At 35.6% G+C, this 19,599-nt stretch overlaps 3 protein-coding genes and 3 long non-coding RNA genes across 12 annotated transcripts; 3 read left to right on the top strand and 3 right to left on the bottom strand.

The window, feature by feature from the left end:
• The first annotated feature begins 846 nt into the window (after positions 1-846).
• On the top strand, positions 847-6,999 carry LOC7479866 (OVARIAN TUMOR DOMAIN-containing deubiquitinating enzyme 9). 3 transcript variants are annotated; one of them, XR_008059829.1, is made up of 10 exons: positions 847-1,274; positions 1,450-1,523; positions 1,985-2,039; positions 2,157-2,231; positions 2,350-2,423; positions 2,551-2,599; positions 3,216-3,303; positions 3,643-3,697; positions 5,436-5,752; positions 6,853-6,999. XR_008059829.1 is itself a non-coding variant. In XM_024606012.2 (9 exons), exons 1-9 carry the CDS (start codon positions 1,194-1,196, stop codon positions 4,401-4,403), a joined length of 579 nt encoding a protein of 192 aa, XP_024461780.1. In that variant the 5' UTR covers positions 848-1,193; the 3' UTR covers positions 4,404-4,566. The 3 variants fall into 3 exon arrangements, 2 of the variants coding, with proteins under 2 accessions (XP_024461780.1, XP_024461782.1); XM_024606012.2 differs by lacking the exons at positions 5,436-5,752; positions 6,853-6,999 and adding an exon at positions 4,376-4,566 and having other exon boundaries at positions 848-1,274; XM_024606014.2 differs by lacking the exons at positions 5,436-5,752; positions 6,853-6,999 and adding an exon at positions 3,942-4,030 and having other exon boundaries at positions 848-1,274.
• Positions 2,480-18,117, bottom strand: LOC127905631 (uncharacterized). Its single transcript, XR_008059830.1, has 2 exons — positions 17,803-18,117; positions 2,480-2,681 (listed from the first exon to the last, which is right to left on the bottom strand). It is a non-coding gene; the product is annotated as an uncharacterized LOC127905631 (long non-coding RNA).
• On the bottom strand, positions 4,324-6,562 carry LOC112328318 (uncharacterized). Its single transcript, XR_008059832.1, has 2 exons — positions 5,707-6,562; positions 4,324-5,441 (listed from the first exon to the last, which is right to left on the bottom strand). It is a non-coding gene; the product is annotated as an uncharacterized LOC112328318 (long non-coding RNA).
• On the top strand, positions 8,665-11,906 carry LOC7479865 (serine/threonine-protein kinase PCRK1). 4 transcript variants are annotated; one of them, XM_024606007.2, is made up of 5 exons: positions 8,665-8,835; positions 9,668-10,080; positions 10,352-10,612; positions 10,857-10,979; positions 11,271-11,906. In XM_024606007.2, the coding sequence occupies exons 2-5, from the start codon at positions 9,685-9,687 to the stop codon at positions 11,769-11,771; spliced, it is 1,281 nt and encodes a 426-aa protein (XP_024461775.2). In that variant the 5' UTR covers positions 8,665-8,835; positions 9,668-9,684; the 3' UTR covers positions 11,772-11,906. The 4 variants fall into 4 exon arrangements, with proteins under 4 accessions (XP_024461775.2, XP_024461774.2, XP_052310978.1 ...); XM_024606006.2 differs by having other exon boundaries at positions 8,666-8,835; positions 9,664-10,080; XM_024606005.2 differs by lacking the exon at positions 8,665-8,835 and adding an exon at positions 8,849-9,232 and having other exon boundaries at positions 9,664-10,080.
• On the bottom strand, positions 12,460-13,511 carry LOC112328317 (uncharacterized). The gene is made up of 2 exons (XR_002983071.2): positions 12,986-13,511; positions 12,460-12,823 (listed from the first exon to the last, which is right to left on the bottom strand). It is a non-coding gene; the product is annotated as an uncharacterized LOC112328317 (long non-coding RNA).
• LOC7479863 (OVARIAN TUMOR DOMAIN-containing deubiquitinating enzyme 9) lies at positions 14,627-19,594 on the top strand. Of its 2 annotated transcripts, XM_024606011.2 has the most exons (11): positions 14,632-14,900; positions 15,708-16,099; positions 16,193-16,434; positions 16,569-16,642; positions 17,100-17,154; positions 17,271-17,345; positions 17,463-17,536; positions 17,671-17,719; positions 18,312-18,396; positions 18,727-18,783; positions 19,145-19,594. In XM_024606011.2, exons 2-11 carry the CDS (start codon positions 15,778-15,780, stop codon positions 19,195-19,197), a joined length of 1,086 nt encoding a protein of 361 aa, XP_024461779.2. In that variant the 5' UTR covers positions 14,632-14,900; positions 15,708-15,777; the 3' UTR covers positions 19,198-19,594. The 2 variants fall into 2 exon arrangements, with proteins under 2 accessions (XP_024461777.2, XP_024461779.2); XM_024606009.2 differs by having other exon boundaries at positions 14,627-14,900; positions 18,727-19,594.
• The last annotated feature ends 5 nt before the right edge of the window (positions 19,595-19,599 follow it).

Raw genomic sequence — 19,599 nt, 5'->3', positions numbered from 1 at the left:
TTTGCATATCTGGGGGTATGAGGTACCCATCATGAAGCATCCATCTAAGAGGAAGTTCCTTATAGTTCACACCTGAGCTTGCACTTGGTGTCACTATACCCTCCATAACGTCAATATAGTGGTCGGGAGGATTAACACGCTCAGGGACGCTAATCCCAAGGCCTGTAAAGTATTCTTCGACCTTCTTAACTGCACCATGATAGACAATAAAGCCGCCTTTTGCGAGAAGTACCAAGTCATCAAACATTTTGAACAACGCATAGCTGAAGCAGAAGTTCTACCCGTTTAAAGCAATGGCCTTCTCTAGACTAGTTTACGAGATGGAGTAGTTCCAATCCCGTTCAAAGCAATGCCATGCCAGTGACAATAATTCATAAACATACAGGAAAGACTCGTGCAATTCCTCTAAACTCCACCAGAATATGGCATGTGTAGGCAATTTGACGCCTGGCTCAACTGTGAAGTGTTTCTAGAGTTTAAACAACGTTAGGCCCAGAAAAGAAAGAAAAAAGAAAGCTTGAGACTCCACCACTCAAAATATAATTGAGTACATGACCCGATATGGGCTAATCGTAGCCCATGGTATTGTAGTCGAGCCCAATTATAGCCCATCATAGCGTCATCTGGTCAACGATATATTATATTTTAGGTATAGCTTTAAGACTCCACCACTCAATCCAAGGCTAAAAGTCCGGGTTATTTTAATCGATTGATCAGATAAAGTTTATTTTAAAAAAAAAACCCTAGAAATAATACTGTTCAAAGTGTTTTTTTTTTCTTAAAAAAAAAAACTAATTCATGCTTGATGGTGAAATATTATTGACCATTGCATGCAAGTAGCATCTGATCACATCAAGAATTTACCACTGCAAGGTAGACCCAGACTTGTTGAAATGACATGAATGAAGAGAAGTGAGATCTTTCATCTTAATTAATTTCAAATCCTATCTTTTCTAATTCTGATCTTCAAAGGGGAAAAAAGAATATGTACAAACAAAAAGGGTATGAAAATTTTTTAAGAGATAGCGCAGCACACGGCGGCATCATCAGCTAATTTCAACGAAGGATGCCTAACTAAACAGACGGCAACTTTGACACGGCAACTTTCACCAAACCCAATATCTCTAAGATATTCTTTCAAATAAGAGTCTTACTGGTAACTTTAAGAGATTTCATTTATTTTGATAGCCAAGATGATTGTGGAGAATGATGCTGCCATTGCTCGTGCTCTCCAAGAAGAACTTTCAAGGATTGCTGCTGCAGAAGGATCTGGGGTAAGTAACACTGAACAAGAATTAATTATTACGCAGCACTGGCCTGGTAAGTATGACTTCTGAAACTACACACTGCAATGAAGATTAAGATATTATTCCTTCCAAACTTGAGTGATTGATATCCTTTCAAAAATGAAGAATTGAGTATCCTAAATTTATCATCTGTTTTTGGCAGCATGTTCCTAAAACTAATGGAGAAATACCATCGGAGGATGAACAGATGTCAGATCATCAAAGACTGCTAGAAAGGTGCTGTATATATATTCCTCTCCTGTGTTTTTAATTTTATGCAAATTTGTCACCTGGACCATCTCATAAGGTGTGAATCCCCAAGTATTTGTCTTTATATTATAATGGACTGCTTCAAACTACAACAGGAGATAGAGAACTGGCTGGAAGTGGATATTTATTAGGTGCCTTATGGTATACCTCCCATCGGAAAATGCTGTGGATAACTTTATTTTCTAGATAGATACGTTCATTTTATTATCAATTATTAACATTTTGGGGGTAAAGGTTTCAGCATCCAAGGCATAGTGTGTGGGTGTTAGTATCTTTCATGTTATCATGTTCTCCTACAGTATGGGTTTAGAGATCTATGTTTGTGGCGTGTTTCATGTCTCTTTCCTCGATGAATGTTGTGGTTTTGCCTCTAAATTATTTTGACCTGAACAGTATTTTTAATAGCAATGTCTTTTCTTTTTTATTAGGTTAAAGTTATATAATCTTGTTGAAAAAGAAGTTCAAGGAGATGGTAACTGTCAGGTTGGTGCCCTCTTTATTTTAAATATAAATGGTAGTGCAAAAAAGCTTGCTTCTAGAATTCTATTACCTAGTGTTATTTTCTCAAGTTATGTCTCACTTGTTCATGTGTTTTTGCAGTTTCGTTCTCTGTCAGATCAACTCTATGATTCTCCTGAGCACCACAAATTCGTGAGAGAACAAGTTATTGAACAGGTTGGTTTGTGTTTTAATAAGTGTGCTTCTATGTACTTGTATTAGAGTCTTCTTGATCCATTCGTATACATTTAAGCATGCACTGTAATCATATTTCCCACCATGTTGATTTCATCAGCTCAAGTCTCAGCCGCAAATGTACAGCAGCTATGTTCCTATGGCTTATGACGACTATCTGGAGAAAATGAGCAGGTTTGTAACTTATCTCTGTTTCTTTCTTTCTTTCTTCTTGTTTTTTTTTTTTAAAAAAAAAATCCCATGGCTTTCTTTAAATAGATTCATGCTCATATGTATGTATTTTTTATGTGGCTAAAATTAGGAGTGGTCAATGGGGTGATCACGTTACATTGCAGGCCGCTGCAGATTTGGTATGGGCAAATACCTTACTTTGTAGATTCCCTCTTCTTTTGTCTGCTTTTCTTTCTGTTGATCTTCATGTTATTTATTAACCTTTTCTGGAATGTATCAATGAATTGTGAATTTGATGGTAATCACTAATGGATATTGAAAATATGGATTCAACTAGTTATTCATGCAACTGAATTCACCTAAACCTGAATCTCCAACTAGCTGAATTGAGTTACGTTAATCTTTTTCCTTCACTCTGCTTTTTGTGAGCCCAAATTCTTTATGAGACGACTAGGGATTATTATATCAATCCTCATAACTTTAATTAAGTGAATTGCTTTCATGCTTATGAGCGATTCTTTCTAGGATAAAAATTGTGTAATTGCTGTTCTTCTCTGACAGTATCTTTTTCTCAATGCATTATATACAACTTGAAATATGCAAGTAATGTAGCTACTAACATGAAATTCCATGCAAGCAAGCAAGCAAGGTTGCTACATTACTTTATTACTTTTTAATTATTATTTTTTATGATTTCTTCATGTATGTTACATGTTTGCTGTCGGTCGGCTTTTTTATTTTAGAGGCTTGAAGCTTCTTTAACTAATGTCTATGCATGTTGCCATGCAATTGCAGTATGGTATCAAGATATTTATGATAACTTCATTCAAGGATACATGTTGCATCGAGATCCTTCCAAAAGTGCTAAAGTCCAACAATGGAGGTAAGATTAGATAGTTTTACATTTTAAACTTATTTGTTGATTGATACAAATCTAAAAGCGAAGAATGCTCCACCATCTTTCTAATATGTAGAGATTTTACATGTAAGATTTTTTTGTTGTAGAATAAAATTTGTTGATTATGGAATTAGGAAATGTAAAATGGGGAAAAGTTTATTACATTGAACACTCAAATAATCAGAACAAGAAAAATTCTTATTCAGCTTAATTTAACCAGTTAGTTTCCAAAAAAAAAAAGGGAAGAAAAAAGGAAGAAAGATTCATGAAAATGTTGGATGAGATCTGAATTCCAATTCCCTTGCAAACTCTTGTTTTGTGCAGTTATTTACTTGAGCTTTTGGGCGGAGGTGCACTACAATCCTGTTCGTCGCATGAGGTAAACATTTGGATCTTGTTTGTCAAAGCAATGAAAGTTGATCTATGATACTTCTTTGTAGGGTCTATCTTTTTCTGGCTTCCATCTGATGTTGTCATGGTCTTCTATAAAAGCAATATTTGAAAAACATGAGACACCTGGTCACAAGCATAGTTCCACCTATTGTATATATGTCCAATATAGACTGTTGCTTATTGGCGATGAGCTTTTCGATTATCGTTTGAAATTAATTCATTATCTACAGAAACTTGGTAAATGATACATGAAAAAAATTTCCCACGATAAAAAAGAGATCAAGTTAATGTTGAAATGTGAAAGAGACGATTTATGGCATACCTGCAATGTGCGCTGAGCCAGAGGTTCCCTTCAACTGTCAAGTTCCCATGCACGATATATATCATCTCGTGGAACAAAACCGATAATTTTCTTATATGAGTAGATGGACTCGTTTTTCCCATTGATAAGAATCAAACCAATCATCCTGCATCCAATTGCTTTCCCTGCAAGAGCAGAAAGAAACGTTGTCTCCCCAGCTACTGATGGACCCTTTACAGCTGTAATACGGCCAGGCTTGATTCTTCCTGTTACACACCTTAATAGATGTTTTGTTATTGGCTCTTAAAGTAAGGGTTAGGCCTTTAAATGAAATCTCAATCTGAGGCCTTTTCTTGATTTCAGTATTAGCAGCCATCGAAACTACTCCTGAGAATCCAGACTTTGGATTACAAGCTAAACATGGTTTGGCTGTCCTGGAGGCAGTTGATAATTGTACCTGCCTGATCATACATACATAGGTGAAGAAATTTGAAATAGAGCAATGAAGAGACGTGAGACAGTGCAGTGGTAAAACAGAGTTATAATTCATCCCATTCTTATGCTATACATATGTATATATAGAGTGGGAAAAGCTTGCAGCAAGGAAAGACAATCTTGCATATATTTTCTCCCATGATTACTACTAAGATTATATGCTAATAATAAATACACAATCATATCTAAACCAGGTAACAAATAAGTTATATTAGGTAGTGATATAATAGTGAAGATCTTCACAATCGCTTCAGTATCTTAAATAATAGGGTACATGCATTATAGCCTATAGGCAAACCTCAGATCCAAAGAGTAGAGTGACAGTGGTGAAGTAGAATCCAGACTTGCGCGGGGTTCGCATGCTCCAGTTGTCCTCTTGAGCCTAACGGGCAAGCTTCAAAACACGATAAAATATCAGAGAAAACCGGAGAGTGCACATTCCAGATCATTAATGAAGTAACACTTGATTCTTGAGAGATGTAAAGCTACAACTACAAGTAATTAAACTAACCCAACACTTTATGAAGGAGAGAACTGAATACTATAGCATTTCTTCTTCCATTTTCTAGAGTAATGCATCGGAGTAAAATGAAGTAAAAAGACATCATTCTTCAAGCTTCTGTTTCGAGGGGAAGAGATAGTAAGTTTGAAATATAAACAGTATATAATTGACAAATCATGGAATTTCCTAATAGGGTCTTTGAGGGTTCTCGTCTGAAAGTTACTTGCAAGAAAAAAATTTAAATGATTCTCTAATACTTACGTATCATGCTCGTAAGGCCATGAGGGCAGAAGGAACCTTCACAACAATTTGAAAATTTAAATGGTTCTGTAATACTTCCGTATCAAATAATGATCCCTCTTTTCTCGTGTTGTTTACTTGAAAATTATGAAATCGAGGAGAAATTCTCTTTATTCCTTTATGCAGAAACATCTGGCAGGAGTATAAAAGAAAAAAAAAACATTAAGCTCATGATTTTTCTCTTAGAAAAATCAGAAACTGCTTGGGACCTGCGCATGGGTGCAAAAGAAATTGATTCTGGGATAAGCCAAATAGCCCTGCTAAATGCAACTATTATGGCCTTCTCTAGACTAGTTTACGAGATGAAGTAGTTCCAATCCCATTTAAAGCAATGCCATGCCAATGACAATAATTCATGAACATACAGGAAAGACTCGTGCAATTTCTCTAAACTTACCAGAATATGGCATGTGTAGGCAATTTGACGCCTGGCTCAACTGTGAGTTTAAAGTTTAAACAATGTTAGGCCCAGAAAACAAAGAGGGATTGATTAGTTCACTTGACTTGACTATAGGGGTGAGCAAATCCGGTTCGGTTCGGTTTTTACATAAAAAAATGAACCAAACCGACATTATTAATTTTAAAATTTTAAAACCGAAACCGGTTCAAACCGACTGGTTTCGGTTCGGTTCGGTTCGGTTTTTGTTGTTCAAAAACCGGTAAAACCAAAAAGAAAATCTCGGTGCCCAGTGTCCACAAACTCCAAGCAAATCTCAGTTTCTGTTGTTCACGAAAACAGATCTGCCCAGTGCCCACAAACTATAAGCAAATCTCGATGTCCAGTGCCCACAAATTACAAGCAAATCTCGATTTCTGTTGTTCAAGAACACAAATCTACCCACAAATTACAAGCAAATTATAACTTAATAATAATAAAAAAACAAAAAAACAAAAACCCACAAGATGCAGACTGCAGAGATAAACTTGAAATGGAGTTAGAATTTTAATCATCAAAAAGTCGTCTCTTTTTTTATCTGCCCAGCCCATGTAGTTTGATTAGAGTAAATGTATTGTTGATGCAAGGGTGAACTTAAAGAGATGAGATGAGAGATGAGAGATGAGAGATGAGAGATAGAGAGAAAAGGAGGAGGGGCTACGGGGAGATGAGAGGCATGGAGAAAAAAGGGAAAGGGAGGGGGGCTGTGAAAAGAATCAAAAGATGATGAGAGTCAGGGAGAAAAAAAGAGAAAAAAAGGGAAAAGGGAGGGGGGCCGTGTGAGAAGATGATGAGAGGCAGAGAAAAGAGAGGGAGGGGGGCGTCAACTGCACTTTAGGTCTAGGGTTTTTTCTATTTATACTTGGGTTTTTTTTTTAATGCTGGAATGGTTGAACCGGTTCGGTTCGGTTCGGTTCAATCGGTTTCAGACTTTGGAAACCGAAACCGAACCGAACCGGGATTTTTTCTAACAATTCTAATCGGTTTAATCGGTTTTTTTTTTTGGTTCGGTTTTTTCGGTTAATTTTTTCTCGGTTTTCTCGGTTTATTCGGTTTTCCGGTTTTTTTGCACACCCCTACTTGACTACATGACCCAATATGGGCTAGACTTAGCCCATAGTATTGTAGCTGAGCTCAATTATAGCCATTATATGATATCCTAGGCATGGTCTAAAAGACTCAACAACTCAATCCGAATCTCATGACCGGGTTATTTGAATTAATTCGGATAATCTTTTTAAAACCCTAGTAATATTTTCTAACGTGTTTTTTTTTTTTCTCACCCAAGGCAATTTTAGGAAGGATTGACTGGCTCACTGAGTGGAGCCAGATCTCATAACATTCGCTTTACGCACGTAGAATGAATTTGGACATGAAAGTGACTGATTCTCAGTTTTGTCTGGTTAGAGAATTAAGTTTCATTGACTCTGGAATGTAGATCGCACCACCTAGTGGCGTGATCTTTTGATCACCAGTTCTTACGGGAAGCTTTATCTTTCAAGCGAGCTCGAGTTCAAATTCAAAGGGATTTTTATCATTTTGTGAGCGTGGGGCATGCTTGATGGTGGAATATTATTGACCATTGCAGACAAGTAGCATCAGATCACATCAAGAATTTACCACTGCACAGTAGACCAAGACTTGTTGAAATGACATTAATGAAGAGAAGCGAGATCTTTCATCTTTTAATTAATTTCAAATCCCATCTTTACTAAAACTGATCTTAAAAGGGCAAAAAAGAATCTTTCTTGCAATCACACCCTCTACCTGCTCACCATATATAGTAACATGTAGTGCCTTACATGTTGCTAAGAACATACAACACATTATTCATGTCTTAAACATTAAGAAAGAAGAGGACTAGCCTTCGATATTGCATGACGTGAGCCTAATTCATGCTCGAAATATAAAGCCTATGTTGCTTGTCATCTTACGAGGTTTAAAACCAGTCTAGTGTCTATGAAATAGTTGTCACTCTCTCTACACACAGCTTTGTCCAGCTAATAAGACACTAACACATGACACGAAGCAACCATTACAATCTTGGCTACCAACAATATTCTCTCATCAAATAAAAATGTAATATAAGTGATTGGCATAATCAATGTACAATTTTCATGTATAATTCTGAGGGGTGTAGTTCAACTAGTTAGATTTTAGATTTTCTCCCTAGAGATCACCAGTTCGAGTCTCACAAACCTCAGAGCCATTGGAGACTTACATGGTCGTTAACTTCAGGGTTCGTGAGATTAGTCGAAGTACGTACAAACTGACCCAGACATCCATGTTAATTAAAAAAATACAATTATGCACATTTTAATATACAATTTCTTAGTTAATTAATGAACTAGTTAGAAAAAAAAGTAGTGGAGGACGAAAATACCTTCATTATTGATAAAAAAAAAAACCAAGTTGAAAAAAAAATAAAAGCACAGGGACTTTAATGGTTTCCAACTTCCAACTAACATTTGAAAACACCAACGAACGTGTATTAGATATATCATTAAGAAATTAGATACAAACAAAAACTGTACAGATTACTAGAGGGGCGTTTGATTTTGATATTAATGTATTATAAAAATATGTTGACTTTAAAAAGAAAATATTAAATTTTTTTAATGTGTTAATATTAAAAAATATATTTTTAAATAAAAAAAATCCATGTAATTGTCACCTGTAAGAAGAATCTCATTTTTTCCGAGAAACAATCCCACAACACACTTATCAGTATCTTTCACACGGTTTTTCCTCTCACACGGCAAATATAACCCTCCACACATTTTCATTTTTTTTTTTTTGCTTTCTTTAGTAAATATAGATTTTATATATTAATATTAAAAAATAAAAAAAAATATTATTTTAATCTATTTTAAAACAAAATATATTTTAAAAAACAACCTCTCCTGCATATTAAAATCAACGACAGTCCAGCTGCCTTTTATTGACTTTTTGACCATGAAGTGCTCGTTGTTGAGTCTATAATCAATCACTGCTCTCCCTTTTGGATTCTGAATCTTTGTTTACGTGAATACCTGTGAAGGATAGCAGGAGCTGTGTTCTTTTCGTCTATTTTTTACTATAGAGAGAGAGGTGAGTGGCTTTTTTTTCTCCTTTTGTTGTTTATCTTGCAAAATGGGTATTAAATTTTGATGCTTTAGCAGACTTTCTTTAACATCTTTGCTTGCGTTTGTTTCTTGATGGGCTTGCTTATCTAGTTGCACTGTTTAAGAAAAAAAATATTTCTTTAAAGAAGAATAAGGAGCTTATTGTCATGTGAGAGAATGGGTAAATGAAATGAAGGCTGCCTTACATGGATGAATTGGGTTCTGGAGCTTCTGTTCTTGGTTGGTGACTATTTCACCCTCAGTGGTGTATCGTCTCCAAGCTTTGCGTTGATTCATGGTTGTTTGAATAAAGATAGGATGCTTCTGGTTATGGATGAGATTTCAAAGACAATGCTCCCGGGAATCAGGAGCATATGATCTTGGTTGGTGAATTCTGATGGCTTAGGCTCTTTATGAAAGGAAAATGGCAACAACTTGGCTTAGGCTCTTTATGTTATGGGATTGTGATTAAGAAGAGAGAAAGTTATTGCCTTTAGAAAATAACAATAGGGTTCATGTTTTAAGTTAATTACCTTTTATTAAAGTGCTTTGTGAGGAAAATTTGGCCTCTTTTTGGCTTGGTTGATTTGATTAGCATGCAAGTTTTGGATAATTTATTTAGTTTTGCAATTGAATAAATTGCCTGACTTCATAGGTTAAGGTTTTGCTTGTTTGAATACCATTGGTAATTTTATGGGTATTTGGATGTGTTTCGAGTTTGTAAACATGTTTGGTTTCTGTACTTTTGTTTTCTCGTATCCTTAATTATGATGTCGTTGTTGTAATGCTAACACAATTGTGGGTATGCAACTAGGCAGTTGGTCCTTTAGGAACTATGAAGTGTTTTCACTTCTCTAATAAAGAGAGAAATGAAGAACCAAAGACTTGTAACCAAATCTGTTCTGCCCGATCCACTTCGTCTACATCAACGTCGATGTCAACTGATCGTGACCTGAGGAAATCTGGGTCTGAGTTCAATTCTCAGAATGTATCAGATTTTAGCACAGACTCGTCCACAAAGAACTCATTTGCTGCTCTGTCTCAAAGACAGAGCAATCTTAGAGTCTTCACATTCTCAGAACTGAAGACAGCGACAAAGAATTTCAGCCGCTCTGTCATGATTGGAGAGGGTGGATTTGGTGGTGTGTACAGGGGAGTAATCCGAAGCATGGAAGACTCAAGTAAGAAGATCGATATCGCTGTCAAACAACTGGGCAGAAGAGGGCTCCAGGCAAGTTTTCCTTTTTTTCTCCATGCCTGGTTACTACATATCATTCTTAAATCAACATTTACTGTTTGGGGAGCGAGTCCTTGATGAGAAAATTGTTAACAAGACAAAATTTCATTGTCTTTAGATTATTGCCTTAGAAAAATCTTAGCACTTGAAATCTGATGAATTGAGAATTGAACTCAGAAGATTGTAATTAAGAAGAGAGAAAGTTATTGCCTTCAGATTCTTAGTTATGAGATGTTGCTAAGGGTGATTTCATCTTTGTTCACAGGGGCACAAGGAATGGGTGACTGAAGTAAATTTTCTAGGGATTGCTGAACATCCAAATATTGTCAAATTAGTGGGCTACTGTGCTGAGGACGATGAACGGGGAGTCCAGCGCCTTCTGGTGTATGAATTTATGCCCAACAAAAGTGTGCAGGATCACTTGTCAAGTAAATTTCAGAAGGTTCTTCCCTGGGCGACAAGAGTAAAAATTGCCCAGGATGCTGCCCGAGGCTTAGCATACCTCCATGAAGGAATGGATTTTCAGGTATTTTTAACTTGACTCTCTAAGATATTGTTATAAGCTTGCTATTACTGAGTTTTTGTGAACCTCCAACCCTCCTTCAGAGATTGGGGTTGGGTTTGGATCTTCATATTTACCATATTTTTCCCTCCCCCTCTGCTCTTCATTTCGAGTTTGTTCGGCGTTCTTCAATTTGGTTGTGCTACTGTGTCTAGTTGCTTCACTTCACTTTACTGCATGTACCATTTTTCTTTCATTGTTTGTACAGATTATTTTCAGAGATGTCAAGTCTTCAAACATACTACTGGATGACCAATGGAATGCAAAGCTATCAGACTTTGGGCTGGCCAGATTGGGACCTTCAGATGGTTTGAGCCATGTTTCGACTGCAGTATGTTTATGATTACTAAAAATGATCCTTCAATCATGTCAAACAAACTGCTCTTATGCTGAATTGACAAGGCTTATCAATCAGTAGCATTAGAAGCCGAACTATAACTTTTTGCTTTCAGTTTCACATCACTTATGTTCCTGCGAACTTTCTTATGCTGATTTGATAACGCTATTTATTCAGCCATCTAGGGTCTTTGAGACTGTATTACTGCATCATCAGAACTCTGTAGTAAGATCAGTTTGTAGATATAAAGAAACTGAGGAACCAATTTGTCTCATTTGCAAACAGGTAGTTGGAACAATCGGATATGCAGCTCCTGAATATATTCGAACCGGGCGTCTCACTTCTAAAAGCGATGTGTGGAGCTTTGGGGTTTTTCTATACGAACTTATAACAGGCAGACGTCCTTTGGATAGGAACCGCCCAAAGAATGAACAAAAACTCTTGGAATGGGTCAGGCCACACCTCTCTGGTGCAAGAAAGTTCAGGTTGATCTTGGACCCAAGGCTTGAGGGGAAATATAACATTAAGACTGCCCAGAAGCTTGCTGCCGTAGCAAATTGTTGCTTGGTAAGACAGGCAAAAACACGCCCCAAAATGAGTGAAATCCTGGAGATGATCAACAAGATTGTTGACACAACAGACAATGGAAGCCCCTTGCTCCCTATGAAGAGTTTGGCCCCGAAAGATGCTCCCGAAAGATCTAAAAGAGAACGTATAAAGATGAGGTTTGTGGATCCAATAATTGGAGAGAGTGGATGTTGGTCTGCTTGGAGAACTAGGCAATGAATCTTGCTTTGATGAAGCAGCTCATGTATGGAGGCCGCCTTTTTGTTAAGTGTAAGTAAACTACTTTGTTCTACCTGCTTTCCTCGAGATACAATTGTAAAGGTTTGATAAAATAAATGAGTTAATTTGTGCACAGATTTTCGTTTTAGAATGGATTACATTCGCTCATGTGTATTGCGTATATATAATTCACTGATCGATGGCCTCTATGGAAGTATATACGCCGTATACCATACAAGCACACACGGACAGAAACAATGATAATCAATGTCGTCTTGAATGCAAAATTATGCAGTAAGGGTTGATATATCCGGGTTAACACATGGACATTGATAGGCCATTTTATCTCCACGTGGACATTCTTCAACACCCACCAATCCACCTAGAGAAGCCAGCCGTCCAACACGGCAACACGGGCCAGCCTGGTGCCTAGTGAGGGAGCCCAAATGCTCTTTCTCCGAACAGGATACCCCCTGTTAAATTATTAGCTTTTTGACTCACCTATCAAGAAGACAAATAATGCACGCACGATTCTTTAACAGATGGTAGTGGTAGAATTGGTTCAGAAGTCGTTGTCTATAAAATACGAGCCATAATCTGTAGAGATGGATTTCTGAAGTGGTCTAATGGTCCGCTAGACTCGTCTCATAAAGGATGATGATATTAAACTAAAGCCACAGGCGATATGGGTTCAAAATTAGAAATTATTTTACTGTCAAGTATATAAAAAGCACTAGCACTAGCACTTTTAAGAAGCTGCCTCAGATGTGTCTGAAAAAAGCTACTGAATCAGAGTATAGAGTTGGGCAGTAAACCAAATGCCAAAGCCGTGAGACATTAAGATCAATCCAAAAACGAACTGCCCTCGGCTAAAATAAACACACAGAGGAGCGCTAGAATTCTACTTTCTTTGATCCCTAAAAAACGAACGGTCATTCAACTTTGGTGGACTTTGAATCGTCAGTCTCAGGATGTAAGCCCCTTGGACTGTAGTGATAACTTGCTTGATGCAGGCTTCTTCTCTGAGTTGGATAATGCTAGTACCTTAAAATCTGCAAATGGGTAGAAATCAGAACCATTACAACCCTATTCATACAAACACAGAAGGTTTATATTCTTAAAAGCAGACAATCACACAAAATCTTGTACTAGATAATTAGCAAGTGAACAAGGAAAGTATATCAGCATGCAATGGGACGCTCATTGTGGAGTACTTGGACAAAAGGACGTGCTTGCCGGGTTTGCTGGACAGCTATGCAAGACCAGCATGTTGTTACCAGCAAAAGGTGTCACAAGGCTGCCCCGCCAGTTTCTACTCCGAGGAGGCTTTGGAGGGAGTTTCAAAGGTCCTTTTCCCTTTGTAATTCTGAGTTAAACTAAGACAACAAGATTCAGTGTATTCTATTTATGCTGCCAAATTCCAGAAGGATACGCGATTAGAGCCACAAAATGCTGCATCCATGCAAATATGCAATTCATATTCTAAAGAGGGAGTCTCGAGGATGGAATTTACTGAACCAGATCCTTCAAGAAAAAGTCCAAGCATCAAGGTTCAAATAGGGTTGAGAAGGCCGGAGCTTTTCCCATCTACAAGAAAGGACACTAGTTTTTATCGCCTCCTTCATTGTCATGAAGGAAAGGACTGAAATCAATACCCCATCTGCCAGTTCACTTATCCTATCCTCGCCGCGCTTCTCTGTCTTCATACCAAAAAAAAGGAAAAAGGTCAGTCCGTCCACATTATAGAGTTTTAAGTTCAAAGACATGGCTGTAATGCATTCGACCCCTTGTTTTAAATTTGTTATTTATTTTTATCTAATTAAAAATTAATTTAAGAAATACTAGGATCCATGATGATGGTTAATGATTTTTATAATTCTTGACAAACATTCTTAAAACTTTCTTCTTTTAATATTTTTAACACCTTTAAAACTTCACTCTCAAATTTTTCTCCTTTTTTACTTAGATTTTTCCACCTCAAATCACTGCATGATCTTAAAGAATCTTGTATAGAATATTTCATGGCATAGAAAGATTATATATAATAAAATACTTTGGAAATCACTGTTTTTTAACTGGAAAATAAAAAAAAAATCCACCAGGAGATTAAACACAACATCCCTTATAATGAATATGCAAAGGAACATATTATAAAAAATAAAAAATAAATACACGCAACTAATTATTGTCAAATCAAGGGCAAAATTATTTTTTGAGTAAAAGAAATATAAAATCAATCGGTGGTAGTTGTATGTCAAAACAATTTGGTATTTAATCCTATAATACCAAACAAATCATAAAAATAAAATAAAAATGTTCTACTAAACAATCCAAAATTCCAACGCTTAGAAATTAATAACCAGCACATCCTAGGATTTAAAGTGTGTTTGAAAATATGATTATAGTTGTTTTTTAAAATATATTTTACTCAAAAATATATTAAAATAATATATTTTTTATTTTTTAAAAATCATTTTTAATATTAACACATCAAAATAATTTAAAAACACCAAAAAAATATTAATTTCAAGCAAAAAAAAATAAAAAATAAAAAATAAAAAATAACTTTTTTTCAAAATACTTTAAAAATACAAAAATAAACATGATCTTATTAATTAATTCAGTCATCAATAATTAATATTAATTTGTAACAAACAACGTACTCAACCTTCCAGAAAAACATTGGAATATTCTAAAAACTAATTGTAGAAAGTAGAAACTAATTGTACAGCGGACCCCAAATATCAAACTAATCCGCAAAATTAATAATAATAAAAAAAAACTTTTAAAATTCTTAACAAGCAGAAACCGAAAAGTTAACTAAAGAAAAAAGATAATCCAGAAAAAATACACGTGGCTCAAGAAACCGAGAATCGGAGGATTCAGAGATAGCACACCGCAAGGCATCATCAACTTTATACAAATTTCAACAAAGGATGCCTAAATACTAAATAGACGGCCGCTTTCACCAAACCCAATATCTCTATGATATTCTTTCTGTTAAGAGTCTTCCTAGTCACTTGTTCGGTTTTCAAGTAAATCCCTTTTTCTATCTAGTTCGAAAGGGAAAGTAAAAAAGAAAAAGATAGATTCTTTGTTGCCTATCTTGGAGTTAAAAACCTGAACAAGGTACGTACTTATGTTGTTGTATTCAGATTTTTTTTTATGTGATCTGAATAAGGTTTGGACTTTATGCTGTGTTTGGTTGAATTGGTGATGGGTTTTGTTTTTCTCTTGGGTTTTTGATTGAATTGAATGTTATTAGGGGTTTCAAGGAAAGGAATTCTTTCTTTTTTTAAAGTAAAGTTATGTCCTTTTTTCTGCTTTGTTGATGCATTTGAATTTTTTTTTTAATTGAATTTGGTGATAGATGTTTGTTTAATGATGTTTTCTTTTAAGGGTTAAACTAAGACGTAGCTTCTTGATGTTGGAAATCTGAAGACTTTATGTTGTGTTTGGTTGAATTGGTGATGGGTTTTGTTTTTCTCTGGGGTTTTTGATTGAATTGAATGTTGTTAGGGGTTTCAAGGAAAGGAATTTTTTCTCTTTTTTTAAAGTAAAGTTATGTCCTTTTTGCTGCTTTGTTGATGCATTTTTTTTTAATTGAATTTGGTGATAGATGTTTGTTTAATGATGTTTTCTTTTAAGGTTCAAACTAAGATGTAGCTTCTTGATGTTGGAAATATGAAGTTTTGATTGAAGGATGGGAATTGGGTTAGCAGCGTAATTGCATGAGTGGTTTTTTATGTTGAAATTAGGAGGGTTTTTTATGTTGAAATTAGGAGGGTTTAATTTCGATTGCTGCAAATGGGTTTTGTGGCCTTATTGTAGGATATAGAAAGTTTTGGCTTTTAATTAGTGAAAGTTTGAAGTTATTTGTTTTGTTTCTGTATAGTGAATTTGATTAGATTTTCCATATTATGGCTAATTTGGCAGGTGCCCGTTAGAAAGATTTGTGCAAGTACATATCACAAGGCAGTTGTGCTTTCTTTAAGAGATAGCCAAGATGATTTTATATGAGCAGGATCCAGATGTTGTTCGATGGGGTCTCCATGATCTAATTGATGTTTGTACACTTTCAAATTCTGGTTCATGTAATTCTGTTACTTGTTATGGCATGGATACATTTAACGTTGAGTATGTTAGAGAATATTATAATGACCCGTTATATGCAAGTAATGTGGAGAATGATGCTGTTATTGCTCGTGCTCTCCAAGAAGAACTTTCAAGGATTGCTTATGTGGAAGCATCTGGGTTCAATAACACTGAACGAGAATCAATTATTACACAGCACTGGCCTGGTCCTCATGAAACATACCATGGTTCTGGTACTAGGAAATTCCGCACCTGCTATGCAATTCCATGGTTATTTTTGGCCCTCTATTCTTCATGATGTATTTTATTTTATCTGCCATGTGTAGAGCATGAGGATGATCAGACAGTCACTGTTCACAGTGAAAGCATGATGGATGCTGATGATTGCAGCAAAAATATGGCAGATTATTCTATCAAGAAGGATGAAATATTGATTCCTACTTCATCTTCTAGCAATGGAGAAAATTCCCTCGAGATGGAAGAGCTGACACTTATTTTAAATATAGAAAATGAATCTGCTCTTGATGGTGAAGTGGGCAAGAGGATAACTGAGATGGTTCCTGTTTCTGTAAGTATGACTTCTGCCAAACTATACCACATTGCAATGAAGATTAAGATAATATTCCTTCCAAACTTGAGTGATTGATATCCTTTCAAAAATGAAGAATTGAGTATCCTAAATTTCTCATCTGTTTTTGGCAGCATGTTCCTAAAACTAATGGAGAAATACCATCGGAGGATGAACAGATGTCAGATCATCAAAGACTGCTAGAAAGGTGCTGTATATATATTCCTCTCCTGTGTTTTTAATTTTATGCAAATTTGTCACCTGGACCATCTCATAAGGTGTGAATCCCCAAGTATTTGTCTTTATATTATAATGTACTGCTTCAAACTACAACAGGAGATAGAGAACTGGCTGGAAGTGGATATTTGGGTGCCTTATGGTATACCTGCCATCGGAAAATGTTGTGGATAACTTTATTTTCTAGATAGATACATTCATATTATTATCAATTATTAACATTTTGGGGGTAGAGGTTTCAGTATAGGCATAGTGTGTGGGTGTTAGTATCTTTCATGTTATCATGTTCTCCTACAGTATGGGTTTTGAGATCTAGGTTTTTGGTGTGTTTCATGTGTCTCCTTCCTTGATGAATGTTGTGGTTTTGCCTCTAAATTATTTTGACTTGAACAATATTGTTAATATCAATGTCTTTTCTGTTTTATTAGGTTAAAGGTATATTATCTTGTTGAGAATAAAGTTCAAGGAGATGGTAACTGTCAGGTTGGTACCCACTTTATTTTAAAGATAAATGGTAGTGCAAAAAGCTTGCTTCTAGAATTCTATTACCTAGTGTTATTTGCTCAAGGTATGTCTCACTTGTTTATGTGTTTTTGCAGTTTTGTTCTCTGTCAGATCAACTCTATCGCTCTCCTGAGCACCACAAATTGGTGAGAGAACGAGTTATTGATCAGGTTGGTTGGTGTTTTAATAAGTGTGCTTCTATGTACTTGTACTAGAGTCTTCTTGATCCATTCGTATACATGTAAGCATGACTGTAATCATATTTCACGCCATGTTGATTTCATCAGCTCAAATCTCAGCCGCAAATGTACAGCAGCTATGTTCCTATGGCTTATGATGACTATCTGAAGAAAATGAGCAAGTTTGTTACTTATCTCTGTTTCTTTCTTTCTTTCTTTCTTCTTGTTTTTTTTAAAGAAAAAATTCCCATAGCTTTCTTTAAATAGATTCATGCTCATGCTCATATGTATGTACTTTTTATGTGGCTAAAATCAGGAGTGGTGAATGGGGTGACCACGTTACATTGCAGGCTGCCGCAGATTCGGTATGGAAAAATAGATAACTTTGTAGATTCCCTCTTCTTTTTGTCTGCTTTTCTTTCTGTTGATCTTCACGTTATTTATTAACCTTTTTCTGGAATGTATCAATGGGTTGTGAATTTGATGATAATCACTAATGGATATTGAAAACATGGATTCAACTAGTTATTTATGCAACTGAATTCACCTAAGCCTGAATCTCCAACTAGTTGAATTGAGTTACATAAATCTTTTTCCTTCACTCTGCTTTTTGTGAGCCCAAATTCTTCATGAGACGACTAGGGATTATTATATCAATTCTCATAACTTTAATTAAATGAATTGCTTTTATGCTTATGAGCGATTCTTTCTAGGATACTAATTGTGTAATTTCTGTTCTTCTCTGACAGTATCTTTTGCATTATATACAACTTGAAATATGCTAGTAATGCAGCTACTAACATGAAATTTCATGCAAGCTTGCTACGTTACTTTATTACTTTTTAATTATTATTTTTTATGATTTCATGTATGCTACATGTTTGCTGTCGGTCATTTTATTTTAGAGGCTTAAAGCTTCTTTAACTACTGTCTATGCATGTTGCCATGCAATTGCAGTATGGTATCAAGATATTTGTGATAACTTCATTCAAGGATACATGTTACATCGAGATCCTTCCAAGAGTTCAAAAGTCCAATCGAGGTAAGATAAAAAAATCTTACATTTTGAACTTGTGTGTTGATTAATACAAATCTAAAAGCTAAGAATGCTCCACCATCTTTCTAATATGTGGAAATTTTACATGTAAGATTTTTTGGTTGTAGAATAAAATTTGTTGATCATGGAATTAGGAAATGTAAAATGGGGAAAAGTTTATTACATTGAACACTCAAATGATCAGAACAAGAAAATTCTTATTCAGCTTCAACCAATTAGTTTCCAAAAAAAAAAAAGAAAAAAGAAAAGAAAGATCCATGAAAACGTTGGATGAGATCTGAAATCCAAATCCCTTGCTACTTGTATTTTGTGCAGTTATTTTCTTGAGCTTTTGGGCGGAGGTGCACTACAATTCTATTTATCCAGAAGGAGGTAAACAGTTGGATCTTGTTTGTCAAAGCAATGAATATTGTTCTATGATACTTCTTAGTAGGGTCCATCTTTTTCTGGCTTCCATCTGATGCTGTCTTGGTCTTCTATAAAAGCAATTTTGAAAAACATGAGCATCTCTTGGCTGGAAAAAAAAAAAAAAAAAACTGCCCAATGAAAACACCATGGGTGAAGTACTGTTGGGGGTAAACAAATGTCTTTTTGCAAATTTTGCAAGTCTCTTATTATATCATCTGATACGTTGTCATGAGTGTTTGATTTGTTTAACTTGCATGCTGGATGTCTTTTCCTAAATTCTAACGGTTTTAGCTGCTTTACCATTGCTGCTCTCTCGCTAATATAGAGGCACCGCAATATGAGCCTAAGAAAAAGAAGAAGTGGTGGAACCTTGGATGATTTGAAGCTAAGACCTTCAGTGGCAAACCTCATAAGAAGAGTTTTCATTACATGGAGAGGCTATTCTATTCAATTGCCTCACAATTTGGCGAATCAGAGTAAAGGGGAAATGCGGATGCCATTGCTGCGCCATTTGTAGCTACCTTTGTGCATATTATATATTTTACACACCCCCCCCAAAAAAAAAAAAAAAAAAAGGGTTCCATCTTCCGTCATTTTTTAATTCCTTTTCCCGCTGTTCTGACTGTACATAGTAGGAAGGGCAATAGAAGGGTTTTCTTTTACCCTTCATGGCAGAACCAGAGACACTATTTCTGGATAAATCGTAGCTGTTGTACATCTTGCATGCTGTTTACTTTGTCTTTTTAAGATTTGTGCTCTTCAACTTTTGCTTCTATTCTC

The sequence above is a fragment of the Populus trichocarpa genome, chromosome 8, assembly GCF_000002775.5.
Source record: "Populus trichocarpa isolate Nisqually-1 chromosome 8, P.trichocarpa_v4.1, whole genome shotgun sequence".
In the NCBI taxonomy this organism is placed as follows: Eukaryota; Viridiplantae; Streptophyta; class Magnoliopsida; order Malpighiales; family Salicaceae; genus Populus; species Populus trichocarpa.
Note: the sequence above shows the minus strand (reverse complement) of the source record. Positions and strands in the feature narration are given on the sequence as shown.

Excerpts from the sequence above, each read along its gene's own strand:
- LOC7479866 (XM_024606012.2), top strand. The coding sequence starts at position 1,194 with ATGATTGTGGAGAATGATGCTGCCATTGCTCGTGCTCTCCAAGAAGAA. Across the intron at positions 2,424-2,550 it reads TATCTGGAGAAAATGAGCAG|GAGTGGTCAATGGGGTGATC; the intron begins GTTTGTAACTTA and ends GGCTAAAATTAG. Across the intron at positions 3,304-3,642 it reads GCTAAAGTCCAACAATGGAG|TTATTTACTTGAGCTTTTGG; the intron begins GTAAGATTAGAT and ends TGTTTTGTGCAG.
- LOC7479865 (XM_024606005.2), top strand. Across the intron at positions 10,081-10,351 it reads TGGGCAGAAGAGGGCTCCAG|GGGCACAAGGAATGGGTGAC; the intron begins GCAAGTTTTCCT and ends CTTTGTTCACAG. Across the intron at positions 10,613-10,856 it reads ATGAAGGAATGGATTTTCAG|ATTATTTTCAGAGATGTCAA; the intron begins GTATTTTTAACT and ends TTGTTTGTACAG.
- LOC7479863 (XM_024606009.2), top strand. The coding sequence starts at position 15,778 with ATGATTTTATATGAGCAGGATCCAGATGTTGTTCGATGGGGTCTCCAT. Across the intron at positions 17,346-17,462 it reads GAGAACGAGTTATTGATCAG|CTCAAATCTCAGCCGCAAAT; the intron begins GTTGGTTGGTGT and ends TGATTTCATCAG. Across the intron at positions 18,397-18,726 it reads AGTTCAAAAGTCCAATCGAG|TTATTTTCTTGAGCTTTTGG; the intron begins GTAAGATAAAAA and ends TATTTTGTGCAG.